Source organism: Salmo trutta, chromosome 15 (genome assembly GCF_901001165.1).
Source record: "Salmo trutta chromosome 15, fSalTru1.1, whole genome shotgun sequence".
NCBI classification, from domain to species: Eukaryota; Metazoa; Chordata; class Actinopteri; order Salmoniformes; family Salmonidae; genus Salmo; species Salmo trutta.
This window is the reverse complement of record NC_042971.1, coordinates 52,069,274-52,094,834: the sequence shown is the minus strand read 5'-3', so window position 1 is coordinate 52,094,834 and position 25,561 is coordinate 52,069,274. Positions and strand designations below refer to the sequence as shown.

Sequence of the window (25,561 nt, the reverse complement as noted above, 5' to 3'; positions counted from 1 at the left end):
CTTGCAGATGTAAGAGAAGAAATTCATACTGCCCTGCCCACTTCACTGTTACTCCAAGCAGAGGAAACTGCAGTTCTGAAATACATCAAAAAGCATGAAGACTTCTGCCTGAAGCCCATACATGCCGCAGCGTACATGTTGGACCCCAGGTATGGTGACGAGCATCCTGTCTGGTGCAGAGATCAACAAGGCCTATGGTGTCATCACTACTGTGTCTCGCCACCTTGTCCTGAATGAGGGCAAGGTTCTTAGCAGTCTGGCGAAGTACTCTTCCAAGCAAGGGCTTTGGGATGGAGATGCAATATGGCAGTCGTGCCAACATATCTCATCAGCCACCTGGTGGAAGGGACTTTGTGGATCTGAGGCTCTTTCCCTTGTTGCCTCCATCATCTTCCAAATCCCACCAACATCAGCCGTGTCAGAGCATAACTGGTCCTTGTTTGGGAACACGCACACCAAAGTACGCAACAGGCTGACCAATACAAGGGTTGAAAAATTGGTGGCCATCCTGGCAAATTTGAGGCTTTTTGAGCCTTACAACAAGCCATACTCAACAAGGTTGGAAAGTGACAATGAAGATGAGGCCTCAGAGTCTGATGTTCAAGAGGTGGACATTGAGGAGGTCCAGGGAGAAGACATGGAAGCCTGAGAGGAAGACAACCAAAGCTTTAGTTTCTAGACTATCATTTTACAGATGTATGTTGAAAACATTTTTGGAAGATGCGATGGTTCATTGGGGATCATTCAATATTCCCTTTATTTTGTTGTTCAGTGAAATCATCCCGTGTGAAGAGTCAACTCATTTAATTAAAGTTCAATTCGTAACTAAATTGTTTTTTTATTTCTATTGGAAGAATTGAATCATTTGCAATTATGTCTACTTATGATAAGGTAAAATGTTTATATTTCTGTCACCATGTGATATGGTAAATATATCAATACAAATAACATCTACATTTAAATAGTATTAATATTAATTTGCATATATTTCCATTCATTCCCATATATTTCTGTTAATTCCCATATATTCCCATATATTCCTGTTAATTCCCATAGAAAGTTTCCACCTCTGAATATTCCCCAAATGTGCAACCCTAGCTTGGGGTTATTGTCTTGCTGGAAGATCCACTTGCGGCCAAGTTTCAGCCTCCTGGGAGAGGCAACCAGGTTTTTGGCTAAAATGTCCTGATACTTGGTAAAGTCCATGATGCTGTTGAACTTAATAAGGGCCCCAGGACCAGTGGAAGCAAACATCCCCATAACATCAAAGTTCCACCACTATATTTTACAGTAAGGATGAGGTATTTTCTACATATGCATTATTCTTTAAAGGCTAAACCCACCACTGGTGTGCGTGGCCAAAGACCTCTATTTCCGTGTCATATGACCATAGCACCGGTTCCAATCCAAGTACCAATGCCGTTTAGCAAAGTCCAGGCAGTGCTATGGTCAGATGACATGAAAATATAGGTCTTTGCCCACTTACACTAATGGTGGGTTTGGCCTTAGAAAGAGCAATGCATATGCAGAACATAGCTCATCCCTACTGTTAAATATGGTTATGGTGGTGGATCTTTGATGTTACGGGGCTGTTTTGCTTACACTGGTCCTGGGGCCCTTGTTAATGTCAACAACATCATGAACTTTACCAGGTACCAGGACATTTTAGCCAAAAACCTGGTTGCTTCTGCCCAGTGGTGTAGTTTGAGAAACAGACGCCTCACAAGTCCTCAACCGGCAGCTTCATTAAATAGTACCCGCAAAACACCAGTCTCAACGCCAAGGGTGAAGAGACGACTCCGGGATGCTGGCCTTCTAGGCAGAGTTGCAAAGAAAAAGCCATATCTCAGACTGGCCAATAAAAATAAAAGATTAAGATAGACAAAAGAACAGACACTGGACAGAGGAACTCTGGCTAGAAGGCCAGCATCCTGGAGTCGCCTCTTCACTCTTGATGTTGAGACTGGTGTTTTGTGGGTACTATTTAATGAAGCTGCCATAAGTGCAGACAAAGGATATCAAGGATCTGGAAAGATTATGTATGGAGGAAGGGTCTAAGATCATTCCCAATGTGTTCTCCAATCTCATAAAACATTTTAGAAAAAGGCTCATTGTCGTTATCCTCACAAGGGGAGGGTGCTGGAGTATTGAAAACAGGGAATCCAATCATTTTGTCCCCCATCTTTATCAGATTTTTTGGGAATTACTTGTTAAACTAAATTTCTTTCTCTTGGCTCCGGTTCCTGGTCCACTTGCTCTTCTTGTTTCATTTCTTTCATAACCTCCTCTTCTTCTTGTTGCCACCATTCTTAAAATGTAAAAATAAATAAATATCAAAAGTTACTTTTAAATCATCCATGAGGAGTTACCGGTGGTAGTAGTAGTAGTACGTTGCTAGGTAACGATGTAAACAATGGCACTTTTTATGAATGTACTGGCCATGTGTGTTGCCTAGTTTGTCATGGGCAGGATAGACTCTAACAATGGGAATTCCAAACCATCCATTGTAAAAAGCTCAGTATTTGTTTTATACAGTATTTTTTGCTCATCTTTATCAAGGGATCCAATATTTCCAGACCCCACTGTATATACATACAAACACACATTAGGTTGGAGAGTCTGGAACAGAGTTTTAACATGTTGTACTCTCTCCCCATGCAGATAGACCTGGAGAGCATCTTTGCTCTGAACCCAGATGTGGCTCCTGAAGAGGAGGTAGTACAGAGTCCTGAAACCCCTCCTGCTTCCTCCATCTCCTCCGCTGCTAAACAAATCAAGCCACCCAAGGTCATTCAATTATAATGTCCTATACTGTGGCCAATAGCCATATGGCTTTACCGGTGGAGGCTGCTGAGGCGAGGACGGCTCATAATAATGGCTGGTACGGCGCAAATGGAATGGCATCAAACACATGGAAACCATGTATTTGTATTTGATACCATTCCACTAATTCCGCTCCAGCCATTACCACAAGGCTGTTCTCCCCAATTAAGGTGCACCAACCTCCTGTGGCTGTACAGTATAGTTTTAAGTGTAGCATGTGTAACATCTGCTTCTTTAAGTTCATATTGTATTCATTTGTCTCTTGTAGAACCGACGAACAATAGCGCCCCCCAAGACTGAAACCCCAGCAAACAGAGGTAAGAAAGCTTCAACAGAACATTGATCTCCAAGATTCCTCGTGTTCCACAGTCTGTACACAATGTAACACTGGATTCGACCAGGCTACTGACCCACTGTAAAATGAAAGTAATGATAGTAGATCTCTATTTGAAGAGTTTATTTCCAAAATGCTATAATCACCAATTTTTCATATTTGTGTTTTTTCAACAGAAATGATTGGTAATGAGTACCTTTGTGTGTGTAAAATATTGCAGTTCTCAGATTTTTCATTCATAGATTTTAAATGTGAATTATATTTGTTTATATATTTTTAGTAAAATGCTATATACAGTGGGGGAAAAAAGTATTTGATCCCCTGCTGATTTTGTACGTTTGCCCACTTACAAAGAAATTATCAGTCTATAATTTTAATGGTAGGTTTATATGAACAGTGAGAGACAGAATAACAACAAAAAAATCCAGAAAAACGCATGTCAAAAATGGTATAAAATGATTTCCATTTTAATGAGGGAAATAAGTATTTGACCCCTCTGCAAAACATGACTTAGTACTTGGTGGCAAAACCCTTGTTGGCAATCACAGAGGTTAGACGTTTCTTGTAGTTGGCCACCAGGTTTGCACACATCTCAGGACGGATTTTGTCCCACTCCTCTTTGCAGATCTTCGCCAAGTCATTAAGGTTTCGAGGCTGACGTTTGGCAACTCGAGCCTTCAGCTTCCTCCACAGATTTTCTATGGGATTAAGGTCTGGAGACTGGCTAGGCCACTCCAGGACCTTAATGTGCTTCTTCTTGAGCTACTCCTTTGTTGCCTTGGCCGTGTGTTTTGGGTCATTGTCATGCTGGGATACCCATCCACGACCCATTTTCAATGCCCTGGCTGAGGGAAGGAGGTTCTCACCCAAGATTTGACAGTACATGGCCCCGTCAAATGATGTGGTGAAGTTATCCTGTCCCCTTAGCAGAAAAACACCCCCAAAGCATAATGTTTCCACCTCCATGTTTCACGTTGGAGATGGTGTTCTTGGGGTCATAGGCAGCATTCCTCCTCCTCCAAACACGGCGAGTTGAGTTGATGCCAAAGAGCTCCATTTTGGTCTCATCTGACCACAACACTTTCACCAGTTGTCCTCTGAATCATTCAGATGTTCATTGGTTAACTTCAGACGGGCATGTATATGTATTCTTGAGCTGGGGGACCTTGCGGGCGCTGCAGGATTTCAGTCCTTCACGGCGTAGTGTGTTACCAATTGTTTTCCAGCTGGGACCATTTCTGTGACAATGGTCCCAGCTGCCTTGAGATCATTGACAAGATCCTCCCGTATAGTTCTGGGCTGATTCCTCACCATTCTCATGATCATTGCAACCCCACGAGGTGAGATCTTGCATGGAGCCCCAGGCCGAGGGATATTGACAGTTCTTTTGTGTTTCTTCCATTTGCGAATAATCGCACCAAATGTTGTCACCTTCTCACCAAGCTGCTTGGCGATGGTCTTGTAGCCCATTCCAGTCTTGTGTAGGTTTACAATCTTGTCCCTGACATCCTTGGAGAGCTCTTGGTCTTGGCCATGGTGGAGAGTTTGGAATCTGATTGATTGATTGCTTCTGTGGACATGTGTCTTTTTTACAGGTAACAAGCTGCGGTTAGGAGCACTCCCTTTAAGAGTGTGCTCCTAATCTCAGCTCGTTACCTGTATAAAGGACACCGGGAGCCAGAACTCTTTCTGATTGAGAGGGGGTCAAATACTTGTTTCCCTCATTAAAATGCAAATCAATTTATAACATTTTTGACATGCGTTTTTCTGGATATTTTTGTTGTTATTCTGTCTCTCACTGTTCAAATAAACCTAGCATTAAAATTACAGACTGATCCTTTCTTTATCAGTGGGCAAACATACAAAATCAGCAGGGGATCAAATACTTTTTTCCCCCACTGTATCCATTGTTTATCTATAATGGAATGATGGTATCCTGTATATTTGACTGTGATATGTGGTTGTCTCACCTAGCCATCTTAAGATGAATGCACTGGGTATGGATATACACTACCGATCAAAAGTTTTAGAACAAGGGATTTTCTTTATTTTTACTATAACTTTATTTTTACTATAACTATAACACATATGGAATCATGTAGTAACCAAAAAAGTGTTAAACAAATCAAAATATATTTGAGATTCTTCAAATAGCCATCCTTTTTCTTGATGACAGCTTTGCACACTCTTGGCATTCTCTCAACCAGCTTCACCTGGAATGCTTTTCCAACAGTCTTGAAGGAGGTCCCACATATGCTGAGCACTTGTTGGCTGCTTTTCCTTCACCCTGCGGTCCGACTCATCCCAAAACATCTCAATTTGGTTGAGGTCGGGGGATTGTGGAGGTCAGGTCCTCTGATGCAGCACTCCATCACTCTCCTTCTTAGTAAAATAGCTATTACACAGTCTGGAGGTGTGTTGGGTCATTGTCTTGTTGAAAAACAAATGATAGTCCCACTAAGCCCAAACCAGATGGGATGGCGTATCGCTGCAGAATGCGGTGGTAGCCATGCTGGTTAAGTATGCCTTGAATTCTAAATAAATCACCAACAATGTCACCAGCAAAGCACCATAACACCTCCTCTATGCTTTACGGTGGGAAATATACATACGGAGATCATCTGTTCACCCACACCGCGTCTCACAAAGACACGGCGGTTGGAACCAAAAATCTCCAATTTGGACTCCAGACCAAATGACCAATTTCCACCGGTCTAATGTCCATTGCTCGTGTTTCTTGGCCCAAGCCAGTCTCTTCTTCTTATTGGTTTCCTTTAGTAGTGGTTTCTTTGCAGCAAGTTGACCATGAAGTCCTGATTCACACAGTCTCCTCTGAACAGTTGATGTTGAGATGTGTCTGTTACTTGAACTCTGAAGCATTTATTTGGGCTGCCATTTCTAAGGCTGGTAACTCTAATAAACTTATCCTCTGCAGCAGAGGTAACTCTGGGTCTTCCTTTCCTGTCGAGGTCCTCATGAGAGCCAGTTTCATCACAGCGCTTGATGTGTGTTATTTCTTACATTGTTACCCCAGGAAACCTTAAGTTTTATTACATACAGTCGGGAGGAACTATTGGATATAAGAGCAACGTCAACTCACCAACATTACGGCCAGGAATACGACTTTTCGAAGCGGATCCTCTGTTTGGTCCACCACCCAGGACAATGGATCGGATCCCAGCTGGCGAACCTAAACAACGGCGCCGCAGAAGGGGCAGGCGGAGCGGTCTTCTGGTCAGGCTCCGTAGACGGGCACATCGCGCACCGCTCCCGAGCATACTACTCGACAATGTCCAGTCTCTTGACAACAAGGTAGACGAAATCCCAGAAAGGGTAGCCTTCCAGAGAGACATCAGAGATTGTAACGTTCTTTGTTTCATGGAAACATGGCTCACTCGGGATACGTCATCAGAGTCGGTACAGCCACCTGGCTTCTTCACGCATCTCGCCGACAGAAACAAACATCTATCTGGTAAGAAGAAGGGCGGTGGTGTATGCCTTATGATTAACGAGACGTGGTGTGATCATAACAACATACAGGAACTCAAGTCCTTTTGTTGACCTGACCTATAATTCCTTACAATCAAATGCCGACCGCATTATCTACCAAGAGAATTCTCTTCGATCATAATCACAGTCGTGTATATCCCCCCAAGCAGACACATCAACGGCCCTGAAAGAACTTAATTTGACTCTATGTAAACTGGAAACCACATATCCTGAGGCTGCATTTATTGTAGCTGGGGATTTTAACAAGGCTAATCTGAAAACAAGGCTCCCTAAATTTTATCAGCATATCGAATGCGCGACTCGGGCTGGCAAAACCCTGGATCATTGTTATTTTAACTTCCGCGACGCATACAAAGCCCTTCCCCGCCCTCCTTTCAGAAAATCTGACCACGACTCCATTTTGTTGCTCCCAGCCTATAGACAGAAACTAAAACAGGAAGCGCCCGTGCTCAGGTCTGTTCAACCCTGGTCCGAACAATCGGATTCCACGCTTCAAGATTGTTTCAATCACGTGGACTGGTATATGTTCCGCATAGCGTCGGACAATAACATTGATGAATACGCTGATTCGGTGAGCAAGTTTATTAGCAAGTGCATCGGTGATGTTGAACCCACAGCGTCTATTAAAACCTTCCCCAACCAGAAACCGTGGATTGATGGCAGCATTCGCGCAAAACTGAAAGCACGAACCACTGCTTTTAATCAGGGCAAGGTGACCGGAAACATGACCGAATACAAACAGTGTAGCTATTCCCTCCGCAAGGCAATCAAACAAGCTAAGCAAATCAAATCGAAAATCAAATCAAATGTATTTATATAGCCCTTTGTACATCAGCTGATATCTCAAAGTGCTGTACAGAAACCCAGCCTAAAACCCCAAACAGCAAGCAATGCATGTGAAAGAAGCACGGTGGCTAGGAAAAACTCCCTAGGAAAAACTCCCTAGAAAGGCCAAAAACCTAGGAAGAAACCTAGAGAGGAACCAGGCTATGAGGGGTGGCCAGTCCTCTTCTGGCTGTGCCGGGTGGATATTATAACAGAACATGGTCAAGATGTTAAAAGGTGCATCAAGCACATCCGGTGAACAGGTCAGGGTTCCATAGCCACAGGCAGAACAGTTGAAACTGGAGCAGCAGCACGGCCAGGTGGACTGGGGACAGCAAGGAGTCATCATGTCAGGTAGTCCTGAGGCATGGTCCTAGAGCTCAGGTCCTCCGAGAGAAAGAAAGAAAGAGAGAGAAAATTAGAGAGAGCATATTTAAATTCACACAGGACACCGGATAAGACAAGAGAAATACTCCAGATGTAACAGACTGACCCTAGCCCCCCGACACATAAACTACTGCAGCATAAATACTGGAGGCTGAGACAGGAGGGATCAGAAGACACTTGTGGCCCCATCCGATGATACCCCCGGACAGGGCCAAACAGGCAGGATATAACCCCACCCCCTTTGCCAAAGCACAGCCCCCACACCACTAGAGGGATGTCTCCAACCACCAACTTACCGTCCTAAGACAAGGCCGAGTATAGCCCGCAAAGATCTCCGCCACGGCACAACCCAAGGGGGGGGGGGGGGCGCCAACCCAGACAGGAAGACCACGTCAGTGACTCAACCCACTCAAGTGACGCACCCCTCCCATGGACGGCATGGAAGAACACCAGTAAGCCAGTGACTCAGCCCCTGTAATAGGGTTAGAGGCAGAGAATCCCAGTGGAGAGAGGGGAGCCGGCAAGGCAGAGACAGCAAGGGCGGTTCGTTGCTCCAGCCTTTCCGTTCACCAAAGCGTCAGTATAGAGATAAAGTAGAGTCGCAATTCAACAGCTCAGACACGAGAGGTATGTGGCAGGGTCTACAGTCAATCACGGGCTACAAAAGGAAAACCAGCCCCGTCGCGGACCACGATGTCTTGCTCCCAGACAAACTAAACAACTTCTTTGCTTGCTTTGAGGACAATACTGTGCCACTGACACGGCCCGCTACCAAAACCTGCGGGTTCTCCTTCACTGCAGCTAACGTAAGTAAAACATTTAAACGTGTTAACCCTCACAAGGCTGCCGGCCCAGACGGCATCCCCAGCCACGTCCTCAGAGCATGCGCAGACCAGTTGGCTGGTGTGTTTACGGACATATTCAATCAATCCTTATCCCAGTCTGCTGTTCCCACATGCTTCAAGAGGGCCACCATTGTTCCTGTTCCCAAGAAAGCTAAGGTAACTGAGCTAAATGACTATCGCCCCGTAGCACTCACTTCCGTCATCATGAAGTGCTTTGAGAGACTAGTCAAGGACCATATCACCTCCATCCTACCTGACACCCTAGACCCACTCCAATTTGCTTACCGCCCCAATGGGTCCACAGACGACGCAATCACACTGCACACTGCCCTAACCCATCTGGACAAGAGGAATACCTACGTGAGAATGCTGTTCATCGACTACAGCTCAGCATTTAACACCATAGTACCCTCCAAACTCGCCATTAAGCTCGAAACCCTGGGTCTCGACCCCGCCCTGTGCAACTGGGTCCTGGACTTCCTGACGGGCCGCCCCCAGGTGATGAGGGTAGGAAACAACATCTCCACCCTGCTGATCCTCAACACTGGGGCCCCACAAGGGTGCGTTCTCAGCCCTCTCCTGTACTCCCTGTTCACCCATGACTGCATGGCCATGCACGCCTCCAACTCAATCATCAAGTTTGCAGACGACACAACAGTGGTAGGCTTGATTACCAACAATGACAAGACGGCCTACAGGGAGGGGTTGAGAGCCATCGGAGTGTGGTGTCAGGAAAATAATTCACACTCAATGTCAACAAAACAAAGAAGATGATCGTGTACTTCAGGAAACAGCAGAGGGAGCACCCCCCTATCCACATCAACGGGACAGTAGTGGAGAAGGTGGAAAGTTTTAAGTTCCTCAGCGTACACATCACGGACAAACTGAAATGGTCCACCCACACAGACAGCGTGGTGAAGAAGGCGCAGCAGCGCCTCTTCAACCTCAGGAGGCTGAAGAAATTCAGCTTGTCACCAAAGACACTCACAAACTTTTACAGATGCAAAATCAAGAGCATCCTGTCGGGCTGTATCACCGCCTGGTACAGCAACTGCTCCGCCCACAACCGTAAAGCTCTCCAGAGGGTAGTGAGGTCTGCACAACGCATCACCGGGGGCAAACTACCTGCCCTCCAGGACACCTACACCACCCGATGTCACAGGAAGGCCAAAAAAATCATCAAGGACAACAACCACCCAAGCCACTGCCTGTTCCCCCCTCTATCATCCAGAAGGCGAGGTCAGTACAGGTGCATCAAAGCGGGGACCGAGAGACTGAAAAACAGCTTCTATCTCAAGGCCATCAGACTGTTAAACAGCCATCACTAACTTTGAGTGGCTGCTGCCAACATACTGACTCATCTCTGTGAATACATGGGGAAAATAAAAAGCCCATCTGTAAATACATGGGGAAAATAGCCCTCAGGCACTGTGATATCTGGAGAGAGAGACCATGATATCTGGAGAGAGCGAGACAGAGAGCGAGAAAGACCATGATATCTTTAGCAAGTCTAAATATACAAATACCGTAAATTCCGGACTATAAGCCGCAACTTTTTTCCCACGCATTAAACAACGGCTAATATATGGATTTTTCCCGCTTTCATTTTTTTTCTCTCCAAAAAAACATTCTGTGACGTGTTCAGTTTTTTGGCGGCATGAAGCTTTCATTAGACCAATGAAATTGCCGAACGGGTTAAGGTCAAACAACTTTTTTGTTTACTGTTTAGATTATATCGAGCGCTCTCAAACTTCCCATCATTCTGATTACGGTGGTCATTTTGTCACCCTCATCATGGCAAAGACACGGAGAAATGCATATGATGCAGCTTTCAAGTTGAAAGCGATTGATCTGGCTGTTGGAAAAGGAAATAGAGCTGCTGCACGGGAGCTTGGTCTTAATGAGTCGATGATAAGATGTTGGAAACAGCAGCGTGAGGAATTGACTCAGTGCAAAAAGACAACTAAAGCTTACTGCTATTTTTTTTACAAGCCGTGTTTCGTTAAAGCCTATTTATTTTTGTTACAAGCCGTGTTTCGTTAAAGCCTATTTATTTTTGTTACAAGCCGTGTTTCGTTAAAGCCTGTGTAAAGTTCATTTGTTTCAATGTACCGGTAGGCACCTGCGGCTTATAGACATGTGTTCAAAATATATATATATTATGAAAATATATATATATTATGTTCAAAATATATATATTTTTTTTAATTCAGTGGGTGCAGCTTATATTCAGGTGTGCTTAATAGTCCGGGAATTATGGTACACAGATGGAAAAGAGAGAGAGAGGGTCTGGGGAGAGATAGCTAACTTAGTAATGGAAATGAGAGAGAGAGAGAGAGAGAGAGTGGGGAGAGATAGCTAGCTTAGTAATGGAAAGGAGAGAGAGTCTGGGGAGAGATAGCTAGCTTAGTAATGGAAAGGAGAAAGAGTTTGGGGAGTGATAACTAGCTTAGTAATGGAAAGGAGAGAGTGTCTGGGGAGAGATAGCTAGCTTAGTAATGGAAAGGAGAGAGTCTGGGGAGAGATAGCTAGCTTAGTAATGGAAAGGAGAGAGTCTGGGGAGAGATAGCTAGCTTAGTAATGGAAAGGAGAGAGAGAGGGTCTGGGGAGAGATAGCTAGCTTAGTAATGGAAAGGAGAGAGTCTGGGGAGAGATAGCTAGCTTAGTAATGGAAAGGAGAAAGAGTTTGGGGAGTGATAGCTAGCTTAGTAATGGAAAGGAGAGAGTGTCTGGGGAGAGATAGCTAGCTTAGTAATGGAAAGGAGAGAGTCTGGGGAGAGATAGCTAGCTTAGTAATGGAAAGGAGAGAGTCTGGGGAGAGATAGCTAGCTTAGTAATGGAAAGGAGAGAGAGAGGGTCTGGGGAGAGATAGCTAGCTTAGTAATGGAAAGGAGAGAGTCTGGGGAGAGATAGCTAACTTAGTAATGGAAAGGAGAGAGAGAGGGTCTGGGGAGAGATAGCTAGCTTAGTAATGGAAAGGAGAGAAAGAAAGCGAGGGTCTGGGGAGCGATAGATAGCTTACTAATGGAAAACAGAGAGAGAAAGCGAGGGTCTGGGGAGAGATAGATAGCTTAGTAATAGAAAGGAGAGAGAGAGGGTCTGGGGAGAGATGGCTAGCTCAGTAATGGAAAAGAGAGAGAGAGGGTCTGGGGATAGATAGCTAGCTCAGTAATGGAAAAGAGAGAGAGAGGGTCTGAGCAGAGATAGCTAGCTCAGTAATGGAAAAGAGAGAGAGAGAAAGGGTCTGGGGAGAGATAGCTAGCTCAGTAATGGAAAAGAGAGAGAGAGGGTCTGGGGAGAGATAGCTAGCTCAATAATGGAAAAGAGAGAGAGAGGGTCTGAGGAGAGATAGCTAGCTCAGTAATGGAAAAGAGAGAGAGAGAAAGGGTCTGGGGAGAGATAGCTAGCTTAGTAATGGAAAAGAGAGAGAGGGGGTCTGGGGAGAGATAGCTAGCTCAATAATGGAAAAGAGAGAGAGAGGGTCTGAGGAGAGATAGCTAGCTCAGTAATGGAAAAGAGAGAGAGAGAGGGGGTCTGGGGAGAGATAGCTAGCTCAGTAATGGAAAAGAGAGAGAGAGGGTCTGGGGAGAGATAGCTAGCTTAGTAATGGAAAGGAGAGAGAGAGGGTCTAGGGAGAGATAGCTAGCTCAATAATGGAAAAGAGAGAGAGAGGGTCTGAGGAGAGATAGCTAGCTCAGTAATGGAAAAGAGAGAGAGAGGGTCTGGGGAGAGATAGCTAGCTTAGTAATGGAAAGGAGATAATAACCTGTTGATGACACTGCAGATATGTGACAGTCATTACTCATATTCTGAATTTAAAAGACATACAATTAAACGAGATGAAAGCGTTGTGTCCAAAGATAATATGGGATGTACTCAATGAGCATTTACTGAACAATGTACTAACAATGACTAAACTGTATTGTGAATGATGTTGTGTGTCTCCAGCCGCAGCAGTGGGGACTACGCGAGCCAGACCCAGTCAAATACAGCACCAGCAAAGCCAACCAGAACCACCCCCACCTGCAGCACTCACAGCCCTACAGACACAGCAGATGACACTACAACAACAGCAGAACGGTAATACACACACACACACACACACACACACACACACACACACACACACACACATACACACACACACACACACACACACACACATATACACACACACACACACACATATACACACACACATACACACACATACACACACACACACACACACACACACACACACACACACACACACACACATATACACACACACACACACACACATACACACACACACACACACACACACATACACACACTCCAGCTGGGTATTGCTAAATAGTCCTGGTTATTGCTAAGTACATTGCCTTGCTAACGACCAGTCGTTTTCATTTCCTATTAGTGAAATCCCTGGTTTCAGAGCTCTCTGCTGTGTGTTGAGATGTGTTGTTCCCCCTGGTGGGTTACGATGGGACACATGACCAGTGATATAATGTTCCCAGGCAGAAAGACACAGATAGGCCTATTAGCCCAGCTGTACTGCTGAAAGAACAGAGAGGCAGCCAGAGAATAGCTCTTTCACTGAGCTATTGTAATTTCTCTCTATATATCCACTATCCTGGAGGGGTGGGCTTCAGTTTTATTGCAATGTTATTGAATGTGTTGCTTAGCGCTCATGCTTTTATCTTTTGCTTGTCTTGTGCATTTGCCTCTAAAGAGCGTTGAAGTGTATTGAAAAAGGACAGACGGTACAAACAAAATGGATCACTATTATACATTTGAACTAGATTATTTTGGATTATTGTCTTCCCTGAACTGTTTCAGCGCGGCGGAAATCCAACTGTGTGAAAGAGGTGGAGAAACTACAGGAGAAGAGAGAGAGGAGGCGACTACAACAACAGGAGCTGAGAGAGAAGAAAGCACAGGCAGGGTCACACACAAACACACACCGTCACACACACCAACACACACACACACACACCTTTAACCGTGTGCCATTCTCTCCCAGGAGGTAGATGTGACTGTACCAAACTATGAGATCATGTGTATGATCAGAGACTTCAGAGCCAGTCTTGACTACAGGCCTCTAACCACTGCTGATCTGGTATGTATATATCTAAATCTGATCTGTCTCCTGGTCTAGTTAGATGTAGATCTACTTTCATAGATAGTGGTGACACGTCTTCATTCGCCGCTAACTGAATCACATCTTGTACGTATGATATTGTTTCACCGTTCAGATCGATGAGGAGCACAGGATATGTGTGTGTGTACGAGCACGGCCCCTCAATAAAAAAGGCAAGTATCAGCATTTCCTAAATCGAACACAGGCACACCAACTGTTTCATGGTCAGATGGTCTTTTACATGCAGAGATTTAACAGCATCGTAAGCATCACACTCCTCACTCTTTCACTTGAAAACATTCTTTCTATTTCAAAAGTGGGTTATTCAGAACTCCTTTTCACCTCACCCCTCAGAGTTGACTATGAAGGACCTAGATGTGATCACCATCCCCAGTAAGGACGTGGTGATGGTCCATGAGCCCAAGCAGAAGGTGGACCTGACCAGGTACCTGGAGAACCAGACCTTCCGCTTCGACTACGCCTTTGACGACAGCACCGACAACGACATGGTCTACAGGTACATTTCAAGAACAAAAAGAATCGTGTGAACTGGGCCGAATTCTTACTGAAGAAGTGTGTATGAGTCAAATCTTCCATTGAGATAAACGCATCATTTATTCCAAAGTACACTACCGGTCAAAAGTTTTACACCACCTCATTCAAGGGTTTTTCTTTGTTTTTACTATTTTCTACATTGTGAGAGCCAGTTTCATCATAGCGCTTGATGGTTTTTGCAACTGCACTTGAAGAAGGTAATGATGGACCGTTTTGAGCTGTTCTTGCCAATAGTCTGGACTTGGTCTTTTACCAAATAGAGCTATCTTCTGTATACCACCCCTACCTTGTCACAACACAACTGATTGGCTCAAACGCATTAAGAAGGAAAGAAATTCCACAAATTAACTTTTAAGAAGGCAATTGAAATGCCTTCCAGGTGACTACCTCATGAAGCTGGTTGAGAGAATGCCAAGAGTGTGCAAATCTGTCATCAAGGCGGTGGCTATTTGAAGAATCTCACATATAAAATATATTTTGATTTGTTTAACACTTTTTTGGTTACTTCATGATTCCATATGTGTTATTTCATAGTTTTGATGTCTTCGCTATTATTCTACAATGTAGAAAATAGTACAAATAAAGAAAAACCCTTGAATGTGCAGGTGTTATAAAACTTTTAAATGGTAGTGTATAATATTGTAATTTTAAATGATCTTTACTGTGATTTGGTTGACCTATCTAAAGCATTTCTTCCCTCGTTCCCAAGGTTCACCGCCCGGCCACTGGTTGAGACCATCTTTGAGAGGGGCATGGCCACCTGCTTCGCCTATGGACAGACAGGAAGTGGGAAAACACATGTGAGTTGAACACTTTCAGTGTGTGTTGGCTTTTTAATGCTAAGGCCATACAAAGTTTATTTACTGTTTAACGGATTTTTTGAAAAGTGAGGCGAGCTAATAAAAGATAATAACAAATTAAAGTGAAATACTATTTCAACCACTTACAAAAATACTAAACAACCTTAGTACAACAAAAGATTTGACACTTTTGGTATAATAGTTTTGGAATGACAGTCACAGGGACTAAAGTTTGGGTCCTGGTCATGTTACCCCTTTTATTAAATAGATGTATTTATTTATTTTATTTAACCTTTATTTAACTAGGCAAGTCAGTTAAGATCAAATTCTTATTTACAATGACGGCCTACCAAAAGGCTGGGATTAAAAATAAACACTACATAAAGAGAGACCTAAGACAACAACATAGCAAGGCAGCAACACAACATGACAACAACATGGTAGTAAAACAACATGGCAGCAGCACAACATGGTAGCAGCTCAAAACATGGTACAAACATTATTTGGCACAGACAAAAGGGCAAGAAGGTAGAGACAACAATACATCACGCAAATCAGCCACAACTGTCAGTAAGAGTGTCCATGACTGAGTCTTTGAATGAAGAGATTGAGATAAAACTGTCCAGTTTGAGTGTTTGTTGCAGCCTGTTCCAGTCGCTAGCTGCAGCGAACTGAAAAGACGAGCGACCCAGGGATGTGTGTGCTTTGGGGACCTTTAACAGAATGTGACTGGCAGAACGGGTGTTGTATATGGAGGATGACGGCTGCAGTAGATATCTCAGATAGGGGAGAGTGAGGCCTAAGAGGGTTTTATAAATAAGCATCAACCAGTGGGTCTTGCGACGGGTATACAGAGATGACCAGCTTACAGAGGAGTATAGAGTGCAGTGATGTGTCCTATAAGGAGCATTGGTGATAAATCTGATGGCCGAGTGGTAAAGAACTGCTGTCAGGAGTTGGATATGTCCCGGCTGAGTTTTAGACATTTTCTCGAGACATGTGCTAGCTGAAATATATAACAGTCTACTAAAGGCATCTTACTGTAATAAGCTGCTTCAGCTTCTTTTCATCTTGAAGTCTTTATTCAACCCTTCTTCATTTGAGTTTTTATGTGAAGCTGGGCTTACCTGCAGTCAGATGACCAAATCGCACTCTAGTGGCCTCATGGGTGGAATATTATTTATATTTTTCATAATTTCATAATTAATAAACATTATTGCATTTTATTAAGCCTAAAATGTGTTTAAGACTACCAAGAAACACACTGTGTGACCCTGATTCTACCCACAGCAGTAAAAGGTTTTAAACATATATCAATTTTGTCTGGCCTAACTTGATAAAGCATATACTGTATGTTTGTTATCACATACTTTCTAGTCTTTCTTTTTTGGCACATTGCCTTTGTTTGAGAGGAGACTCAACCCCGTTCCCTTTCAGACAATGGGAGGAGATTTTTCGGGGAAGAACCAGGACTGTTCTAAAGGGATCTACGCGCTGGCTGGTATGAACACTACACCATATCTCTCTCTCCGGATAAAGTTGCTTTTCTTGAGTTAAAACGTGTTCCTCCTGTGTAAAGTTGTCTCTTCAGTGAAACCCTTTTCTTTCTGTGCAGCGAGAGACGTGTTTCTCATGCTGAAGAAGCCAAACTACAAGAAGTTAGACCTCAATGTCTTCGCCACCTTCTTTGAGATCTACAGCGGGAAGGCAAGTGAAGTGACCAATGTATCTTCAAACCCCCTGGAGGATGTGTTGACCGTGTTTATATGACCGTGTTTATATGACCGTGTTTATATGACCGTGTTTATATGACCGTGTTTATATGACCGTGTTTATATGACCGTGTTTGAATGACCGTGTTTATATGACCGTGTTTAAATGACCGTGTTTAAATGACCGTGTTTATATGACCGTGTTTAAATTACCGTGTTTAAATGACCGTGTTTATATGACCGTGTTTATATGACCGTGTTTATATGACCGTGTTTATATGACCGTGTTTAAATGACCGTGTTTATATGACCGGGTTTATATGACCGTGTTTATATGACCGTGTTTATATGACCGTGTTTATATGACCGTGTATGGTTATCTTGAGGTTGTACTTCTTTAAGTGTTTGACCTGTTTGTATGAACGTAAAGCCAAGCTGCGTGTGCTGGAGGATGGTTGTGGTTGTGTTAACCTGGCCGCGTTGTTGTGTTGTCGTTGTCTTGTGGTTGTCTAGGTGTTTGACCTGCTGAACCGGAAAGCCAAGCTGAGGGTTCTGGAGGATGGGAAGCAGCAGGTGCAGGTGGTGGGGCTGCAGGAGAGAGACGTGAAATGTACTGAAGACGTCCTGAAACTCATCGAGGTCGGAAACAGCTGCAGGTAAACCTCGGAGGGAGAGAGGGATTATTTCATAGATTGCCATTTTATGTTCTAAAAGATTTTTTAAAAATTGTCTAATTTCTCCTAGTTTTGTCTCTTTTCCTGCTGTTTACTCTCTATCTCTCTCTCCAACATCTCTCTCCCAGGACGTCAGGTCAGACCTCGGCCAATGCCCACTCGTCCCGTAGCCACGCCGTGTTCCAGATCATTCTGCGGCGGCGAGGGAAGATGCACGGAAAGTTCTCGCTGATTGACTTGGCGGGGAACGAGAGGGGTGCTGACACATCCAGCGCTGACCGCCAGACACGCCTGGAGGGAGCCGAGATCAACAAGAGTCTGCTGGCACTCAAGGAGTGTATCAGGGCTCTGGGTCGGAACAAGCCCCACACCCCGTTCAGAGCCAGCAAGCTGACCCAGGTCCTCAGAGACTCCTTCATCGGGGAGAACTCCAGGACATGCATGGTGACATAATATACATCTCCTTTAACACATACTGGCCTGGTTTGCTGTTTATCCACAAAGCACCTACGATAATGATTTTCTAATGATGTACCAACTGTTAATCCCCCCACAGATTGCCACTATATCTCCTGGAATGGCTTCCTGTGAAAACACTCTAAACACTCTGAGATACGCCAACAGGTGAGACATTCACCTGCCTAACCTCAGCCTAACAGACTGTCTACATCTCACCTACTACTAATTACTAAGACTGTTAGTCGATGGGGAGAAGTTGAATTAATTGTCATTGCAGAATATTCTTCCTCTCACTCCCCCTTCTTGATACGAGCCAAAACATTTACCCTTATCCTGACCGGATCCTCTACCTTTTGTGTGTGTGTGTGTGTGTGTGTGTGTGTGTGTATGTATGTATGTATCTGTGTGTGTCTCTCTCCCCCTCCCCAGAGTGAAGGAGTTTGGGATCAGCCCGTCAGACATCCCCTTCTCCCAGCAGCAGGGTGGTGGAGGGGGGGGTCGTGCTGAACTCTCCCCCACTAACACCTACGAGTACGATGACTTTCCCACCAGGTCTCTCCTCTCTACGACTTCTACTAGCTACCATCCTGTACCTGTCGTCTGTTCTGCCTCTCATTTCACTCCAGGGAGAGGTTACCCCTAAACACAGACCTAGGATCAAATGAACTGTAACCGTATAATAACTATAAGGCCAATCAGGCGATTAAAAATGATATCAATCTGATCCTGGACCAGGGGTAACTTTTACCTACTCCTTTCGTTTCCTTTTTAACCCCTTTCCTTTCTATTAACCATCATCTTAAGGGTTGCTAATGTCTGGTGTCCATATTAGTAAGGGATGGCCTCACGTTTTACAGCTTGTTTTATATCATTTATTTAACCAGCATTGGTCCTTCAGTTTCAGTTTGTCAGCGCTGAGTTGTGGCATGATTACATCTTTAATCCTTTCATTCATTTATTACATTTCATCTATGTTTCTTCCTATGACTCTTTCTTTCATTCATTTCAGAAGCGGTGTTTTGTTTTTCATGTTTTTCATTACCAGCTTGTCCTTCACTCTTGTGCCTGAGAATGTGTTTAAAAAATATATATATTTCACATTTATTTAAACAGGTAGGCCAGTTGAGCTACAAGTTCTCATTTACAACTGCGACCTGGCCAAGATAAAGCAAAGCAGTTCGACACAAACAACACAGAGTTACACATGGGATAAACAAACATACATTCAATAACACAATAGAAAAGTCTATATACGGTGTGTGCAAATGAGATAAGATTAGGGAGGAATGGCAATAAATAGGCCATAGTGGCGAAATAATTAGAATTTAGCAAGTAAACACTGGAGTGATAGATGTGCAAGTAGAGATACTGGGGTGCAAACGAGTAAAAAATAAACAACAATATGGGAATGAGGTAGTTGGATGGGCTATTTACAGATGGGCTGTGTACAGCTGCAGTGATCTGTAAGCTGCTCTGACAGCTGATGCTTAAAGTTAGTGAGGGAGATATAAGACTCCAGCTTCAGTGATTTTTGCAATTCGTTCCAGTCATTGGCAGCAGAGAACTGGAAGGAAAGGCGGCCAAACAAGGAGTTGGCTTTGGGGATGACCAGTGAAATATACCTGCTGGAGCGCGTGCTACGGGTGGGTGCTTCTATGGTGACCAGTGAGCTGAGATAAGGCGGAGCTTTACCTAGCAAAGACTTATAGATGACCTGGAGCCAGTGGGTTTGGTGATGAATATGAAGCGAGGGCCAGTCAGCGAGAGCATACAGGTTGCAGTGGTGGGTAGTATATGGGGCTTTGGTGACAAAACGGATGGCACTGTGATAGACTACATCCAATTTGCTGAGTAGAGTGTTGGAGGCTATTTTGTAAATGACATCGCCGAAGTCAAGGATCGGTAGGATAGTCAGTTTTACGACTTGTTGCGAAATAGGAAGCCGATTCTAGATTTAATTTTGGATTGGAGATGCTTAATGTGAGTTTGGAAGGAGAGTTTACAGTCTAACCAGACACCTAGGTATTTGTAGTTGTCCACATATTCTAAGTCAGAACCATCCAGAGTAGTGATGCTAGTCGGGCTGGCAGGTGCGGGCAGCGATCGGTTGAAGAGCATGCATTTAGTTTTATTTGCATTTAAGAGCAGTTGGAGGCCACGGAAGGAGATTTGTATGGCATTGAAGCTCGTCTGGAGGTTAGTTAACACAGTGTCCAAAGAAGGGCCAGAAGTATACAGAATGGTGTCGTCTGCGTAGAGGTGGATCAGAGAATCACCAGCAGCAAGAGCAACATCATTGATTTATACAGAGAAAAGAGTCGGCCCGAGAATTGAACCCTGTGGCACCCCCATAGAGACTGCCAGAGGTCCGGACAACAGGCCTTCCGATTTGACACACTGAACTCTATCTGAGAAGTAGTTGGTGAACCAGGCGAGGCAGTCATTTGAAAAACCAAGGCTGTTGAGTCTGCTAATAAGATGTCCATTCGTTGCCATTGGTTCATTGACTGTTTTAACCAATCAGATCAGTCAGATCACGTGGTCAGGGAAAGCTGAATCCTACTAATATGAGTGTGGTGTGTGCTCGAATCCCCTAGCCTACTAGGTGAAAAATCTGTCAATGTGCCCTAGAGCAAGGCACTTAATCCTAATTGCTCCTGTAAATCGCTCTGGATAAGAGCATCTGCTAAATGACAAAAATGTGTGTGTCGACAGGGTGAAGGAGCTAACGGTGGACCCAGGGGTGATGATGGAGGGACGGGGGGGAGGAGGGGGTCACAGCGTCACTCAGCTGGAGGTCCTGGAGGCTCAGTGGGGGGTCGGCAGCTCACCTCAGAGGGATGACCTCAAACTGCTCTGTGAACAGAACGTAAGAACATACACACACTCCTTCCATACAATCACCTCTCTATGTACTGACTAGTACTCTCATCTGCCTCTCAACTCATGAAAGAATATCCGTTTATTTTACTGTCAGATAAAATGTATGTGGTTCTTCAATATAGGAATGATTTCATAATTCAGCATAACATCTTTCTCCCTCCCTCCCTCCCTCCCCTCTCCTGTGCCCTCTCACTCTCCTTCTATCTCCTTTCTTTCTTCCCTCCCCCCTCTCTTTCCCCCTCTCTCTCGCCCATCCCCCCACTCTCTCCTTCCCCTCTCTCTCTCTCTCTCTCTCCTTCTCCTCTATCTATCTCTCTCTCTCCTTCTCCTCTATCTATCTCTCTCCTTCTCCTCTATCTATCTCTCTCTCTCTCCTTCTCCTCTATCTCTCTCTCTCCTTCTCCTCTATCCATCTCTCTCTCTCTCCTTCTCCTCTATCATCTCTCTCTCCTTCTCCTCTATCCATCTCTCTCTCTCCTCCTCTATCATCTCTCTCTCTCCTTCTCCTCTATCCATCTCTCTCTCTCCTTCTCCTCTATCCATCTCTCTCTCTCTCTCTCTCTCTCTCCTTCTCCTCTATCCATCTCTCTCTCCTTCTCCTCTATCTATCTCTCTCTCTCTCCTTCTCCTCTATCTATCTCTCTCTCTCTCTCCTTCTCCTCTATCTCTCTCTCTCTCTCTCTCCTTCTCCTCTATCCATCTCTCTCTCTCTCCTTCTCTCCTTCCCCTCTCTCTCTCTCTCTCTCTCTCTCTCTCTCTCTCTCTCTCCTTCTCCTCTATCTATCTCTCTCTCTCCTTCTCCTCTATCTATCTCTCTCTCTCTCCTTCTCCTCTATCTCTCTCTCTCTCCTCCTCTATCCATCTCTCTCTCTCCTTCTCCTCTATCATCTCTCTCTCCTTCTCCTCTATCCATCTCTCTCTCCTCCTCTATCCATCTCTCTCTCTCCTTCTCCTCTATCCATCTCTCTCTCTCCTTCTCCTCTATCTATCTCTCTCTCTCTCCTTCTCCTCTATCCATCTCTCTCTCTCCTCCTCTATCCATCTCTCTCTCTCCTTCTCCTCTATCCATCTCTCTCTCTCTCCTTCTCCCCTATCCATCTCTCTCTCTCTCCTTCTCCTCTATCCATCTCTCTCTCCTTCTCCTCTATCCATCTCTCTCCTTCTCCTCTATCCATCTCTCTCTCTCCTCCTCTATCCATTTCTCTCTCTCCTTCTCCTCTATCCATCTCTCTCTCTCTCTCTCCTTCTCCTCTATCCATCTCTCTCTCTCCTTCTCCTCTATCCATCTCTCTCTCTCTCTCCTTCTCCTCTATCCATCTCTCTCTCTCCTTCTCCTCTATCTATCTCTCTCTCTCTCCTTCTCCTCTATCTATCTCTCTCTCTCTCTCCTTCTCCTCTATCTCTCTCTCTCTCTCTCTCCTTCTCCTCTATCCATCTCTCTCTCTCTCCTTCTCTCCTTCCCCTCTCTCTCTCTCTCTCTCTCTCTCTCTCTCCTTCTCCTCTATCTATCTCTCTCTCTCCTTCTCCTCTATCTATCTCTCTCTCTCTCCTTCTCCTCTATCTATCTCTCTCTCTCTCCTTCTCCTCTATCTCTCTCTCTCTCCTTCTCCTCTATCCATCTCTCTCTCTCCTTCTCCTCTATCATCTCTCTCTCCTTCTCCTCTATCCATCTCTCTCTCTCCTCCTCTATCCATCTCTCTCTCTCCTTCTCCTCTATCCATCTCTCTCTCTCCTTCTCCTCTATCTATCTCTCTCTCTCTCCTTCTCCTCTATCTCTCTCTCTCTCTCCTTCTCCTCTATCTCTCTCTCTCTCCTTCTCCTCTATCCATCTCTCTCTCTCTCCTTCTCCCCTATCCATCTCTCTCTCTCTCCTTCTCCTCTATCCATCTCTCTCTCCTTCTCCTCTATCCATCTCTCTCCTTCTCCTCTATCCATCTCTCTCTCTCCTCCTCTATCCATCTCTCTCTCTCCTTCTCCTCTATCCATCTCTCTCTCTCTCTCTCCTTCTCCTCTATCTATCTCCCCTCTCTCTCCCCAGGAAGAGGAGGTATCTCCTCAGCTCTTTACCTTCCATGAGGCTGTGTCTCAGCTGGTGGAGATGGAGGAACAGGTCCTGGAGGACCACCGAGCTGTGTTCCAGGTACACACACACATACAAACACACACAAGTACATACACACATACACAATCACACACATATTATTCAGAGTTTGTCTTTTATTCTCTGTGTGTGTCCGGTGCAGGAGTCTATCCGTTGGCTGGAGGATGAGAAGGTGTTGTTGGAGATGACAGAAGAGGTGGATTATGATGTGGACTCTTACGCCACGCAGCTAGAACAGATCCTAGATCAGAAGATAGACATCCTCACTGAGCTCAGAGGTAATGGGGTATTCTATAACTGATTGTAGATCAGAATAAGTCACATTATTTGCAAGTAATTAGCAAGTATATTATTCTGATTTCTATCTAAGCACCCCTTCTTTCCTCCCCTCTCTCCTCCTTTCTCTCCTTTTCTCTCAGACAAAGTGAAGGGTTTCCGTTCTACACTCCAGGAAGAGGAGCAGGCGAGCAAACAGATCAACCCCAAGAGGCCTCGTGCTCTTTAGACATGTCACACACACCTACACACGTACACACACACGCATACACACACACACTAATCTCAACACTTAACTGGAACCCTCTGGCATACAGGATACTTAAGACTGTCATAAGCATGACATAACTGATGTCATAAGTTAATGGTCCCTAATCGATGGTCGTATATTTCTAAATGTGGGTGGTGGCCTAAAGCATTGTTTGATTTGTCCAGAGGGGCATAGTGAAAGGCTTTAAGATAATTGGGGTCACAGCACAAAACATCTGGAAACCACTGTTGACAAGAAAGTGATTTACACCCTTGTTTAGATCTGAACAAAGTGCTATGATGTAAGTTATGATTTAAGGATTATGAGGTGTTGCACCATTTTCTATGTACAGGCTCCTCCCATTGCTGCTTGTTAATATCATCCATCCATCCATCTGTAAAAGCGAGGGCAGATTCCCTCTCCTTTCCATCCCCCTGTAGACTGTATGTACATGGGTAATGTATCTGTCTGGTATAACGATTATCCACCGCTTCTCATTTAAACAAAGAAAAGACGCAAGGATTTATTTTAAGCACCTTTTTATAAGATTAAAATGTGAGATATGATCGTTTTTTTTTATTTGAAGAATTAAAAACACTTATTTAGTAACTATGAAGTACTTCATTAGATCTTGCTCCTGGAGAGTTGTAGTATGTGCAGGCTTTCTTTCCAGTCCAGCACTAACACACCTGATTCAACAAATCAACTAAACACCAAGACCGTGATCAGCTGAATGAGATGTGCTAGTGTAAGCCTGCACACTGCATTCATCTCTCCAGGACCAAGAGCAACGAACACTGATTTAGTATGAAATACCTTTCTGACCACCTCTTCTGATCATGTAGCCTATATGGGTTGAGGAAGTGATCAGGTCTGGGAGCCAACCAGATGCATGCATGCACAAACCAGCTCTGATTGTACTATAAACCTCCATTGATCTGACTGTACCCTCCTGTGTCTACTGTACATAAATCCATTACTCTTTAGGACCATGTTCTCCTCCAGTGTTTCCTCCTACCATTTCTTAGGCAAGGTGGCCCGCCTGGTCAGCACTGTTGCCCCCCACATCTAAAAAGGCTGATTTGAAATGTTCAGTGTCTTCAACCTTCTGATGTTGCTTTTGGGGGGCGTTGCGCCTCGCCAAAGAATAAATCTTTCGGAAACACTGTCTTACAAATGCTTCTAATGACTAGCTTGTAGAAGACTGCTATATGTGTTTCTTGCCAGGATAAATATTTCTATGTACCAACCTGCCTCTTAACAAGCCCAGTCTCAGTTGTATCTGTCCGTTCTGTTTACAAGGCAATCAATATGCTATTAACTGAAGAAATCCCCTGGTACTATGAATCTTGTAAAAAGTCTCTGTTTTCTCCCAGCATCCCATTTGAAAGTTGTTTATAAAAGGGAAGATAGATGTATAGTGAGGACTGGGTTTGGTTCTAGCTGCTGCGGTGTAACTGGGACTTGACTACAGTACTTTATGATAATGTATGTGTGCATCAGATGTAACGCTGCCTGGCGTAAAGAATAAAGAACCACATGACTGACTGGACATACTGCACCTTCTGCTATGCTTGTTCTGACAATAATTATTCACACATTGACATCCATAGAGACCACGATCTCTAATCACACCAATTTTATTTTGTTTTACATCCCATGTGCAACAATAATTCTCATGACACATTTGTTTACGGAAGTACCCCACCCCACCCACCTCAACAGTGCGATAAATTACACTTAAGACAATTTTTTCTTCAATGTAAAATAAACAGAACATTTACCAAAACATTAAAAATTGTGTTTGCATATTGTATTTTCATGCATAATTGTAGTTGTAGTTTAAAAGGCGTAAGTGTTGCATTAAGTGTTGCTGGGGACGTTCTTGATCCAGATGTGTTGTTCCTGCATTCTCCATCGTCTGTTGTACCAGGCAACTTGTTTGTCCTTCATTTCCCTATTCTTCCCCTCAAAGGACTTGAGATCTGGCCACTCGGATTTG

At 44.3% G+C, this 25,561-nt stretch overlaps 1 protein-coding gene across 2 annotated transcripts in view; it reads left to right on the top strand.

The window, feature by feature from the left end:
• The window catches only part of LOC115149307 (kinesin-like protein KIF2A), a 33,797-nt gene extending 8,679 nt beyond the window's left edge, over positions 1-25,118 (top strand). Inside the window, exons 3-20 of one of the 2 annotated variants that reach the window (XM_029692059.1) lie at positions 2,662-2,787; positions 3,092-3,140; positions 12,673-12,804; positions 13,549-13,649; positions 13,733-13,828; positions 13,965-14,022; positions 14,204-14,366; positions 15,114-15,204; positions 16,642-16,705; positions 16,820-16,911; positions 17,430-17,572; positions 17,719-18,034; positions 18,147-18,214; positions 18,479-18,601; positions 20,765-20,918; positions 22,971-23,072; positions 23,176-23,311; positions 23,453-25,118. In XM_029692059.1, coding sequence (XP_029547919.1) covers positions 2,662-2,787; positions 3,092-3,140; positions 12,673-12,804; positions 13,549-13,649; positions 13,733-13,828; positions 13,965-14,022; positions 14,204-14,366; positions 15,114-15,204; positions 16,642-16,705; positions 16,820-16,911; positions 17,430-17,572; positions 17,719-18,034; positions 18,147-18,214; positions 18,479-18,601; positions 20,765-20,918; positions 22,971-23,072; positions 23,176-23,311; positions 23,453-23,538 — 2,100 coding nt within the window. In that variant the 3' untranslated portion in view covers positions 23,539-25,118. The remainder of the gene's footprint in view (positions 1-2,661; positions 2,788-3,091; positions 3,141-12,672; positions 12,805-13,548; positions 13,650-13,732; positions 13,829-13,964; positions 14,023-14,203; positions 14,367-15,113; positions 15,205-16,641; positions 16,706-16,819; positions 16,912-17,429; positions 17,573-17,718; positions 18,035-18,146; positions 18,215-18,478; positions 18,602-20,764; positions 20,919-22,970; positions 23,073-23,175; positions 23,312-23,452) is intronic. The other variant, XM_029692060.1, reaches the window with a different exon arrangement.
• The last annotated feature ends 443 nt before the right edge of the window (positions 25,119-25,561 follow it).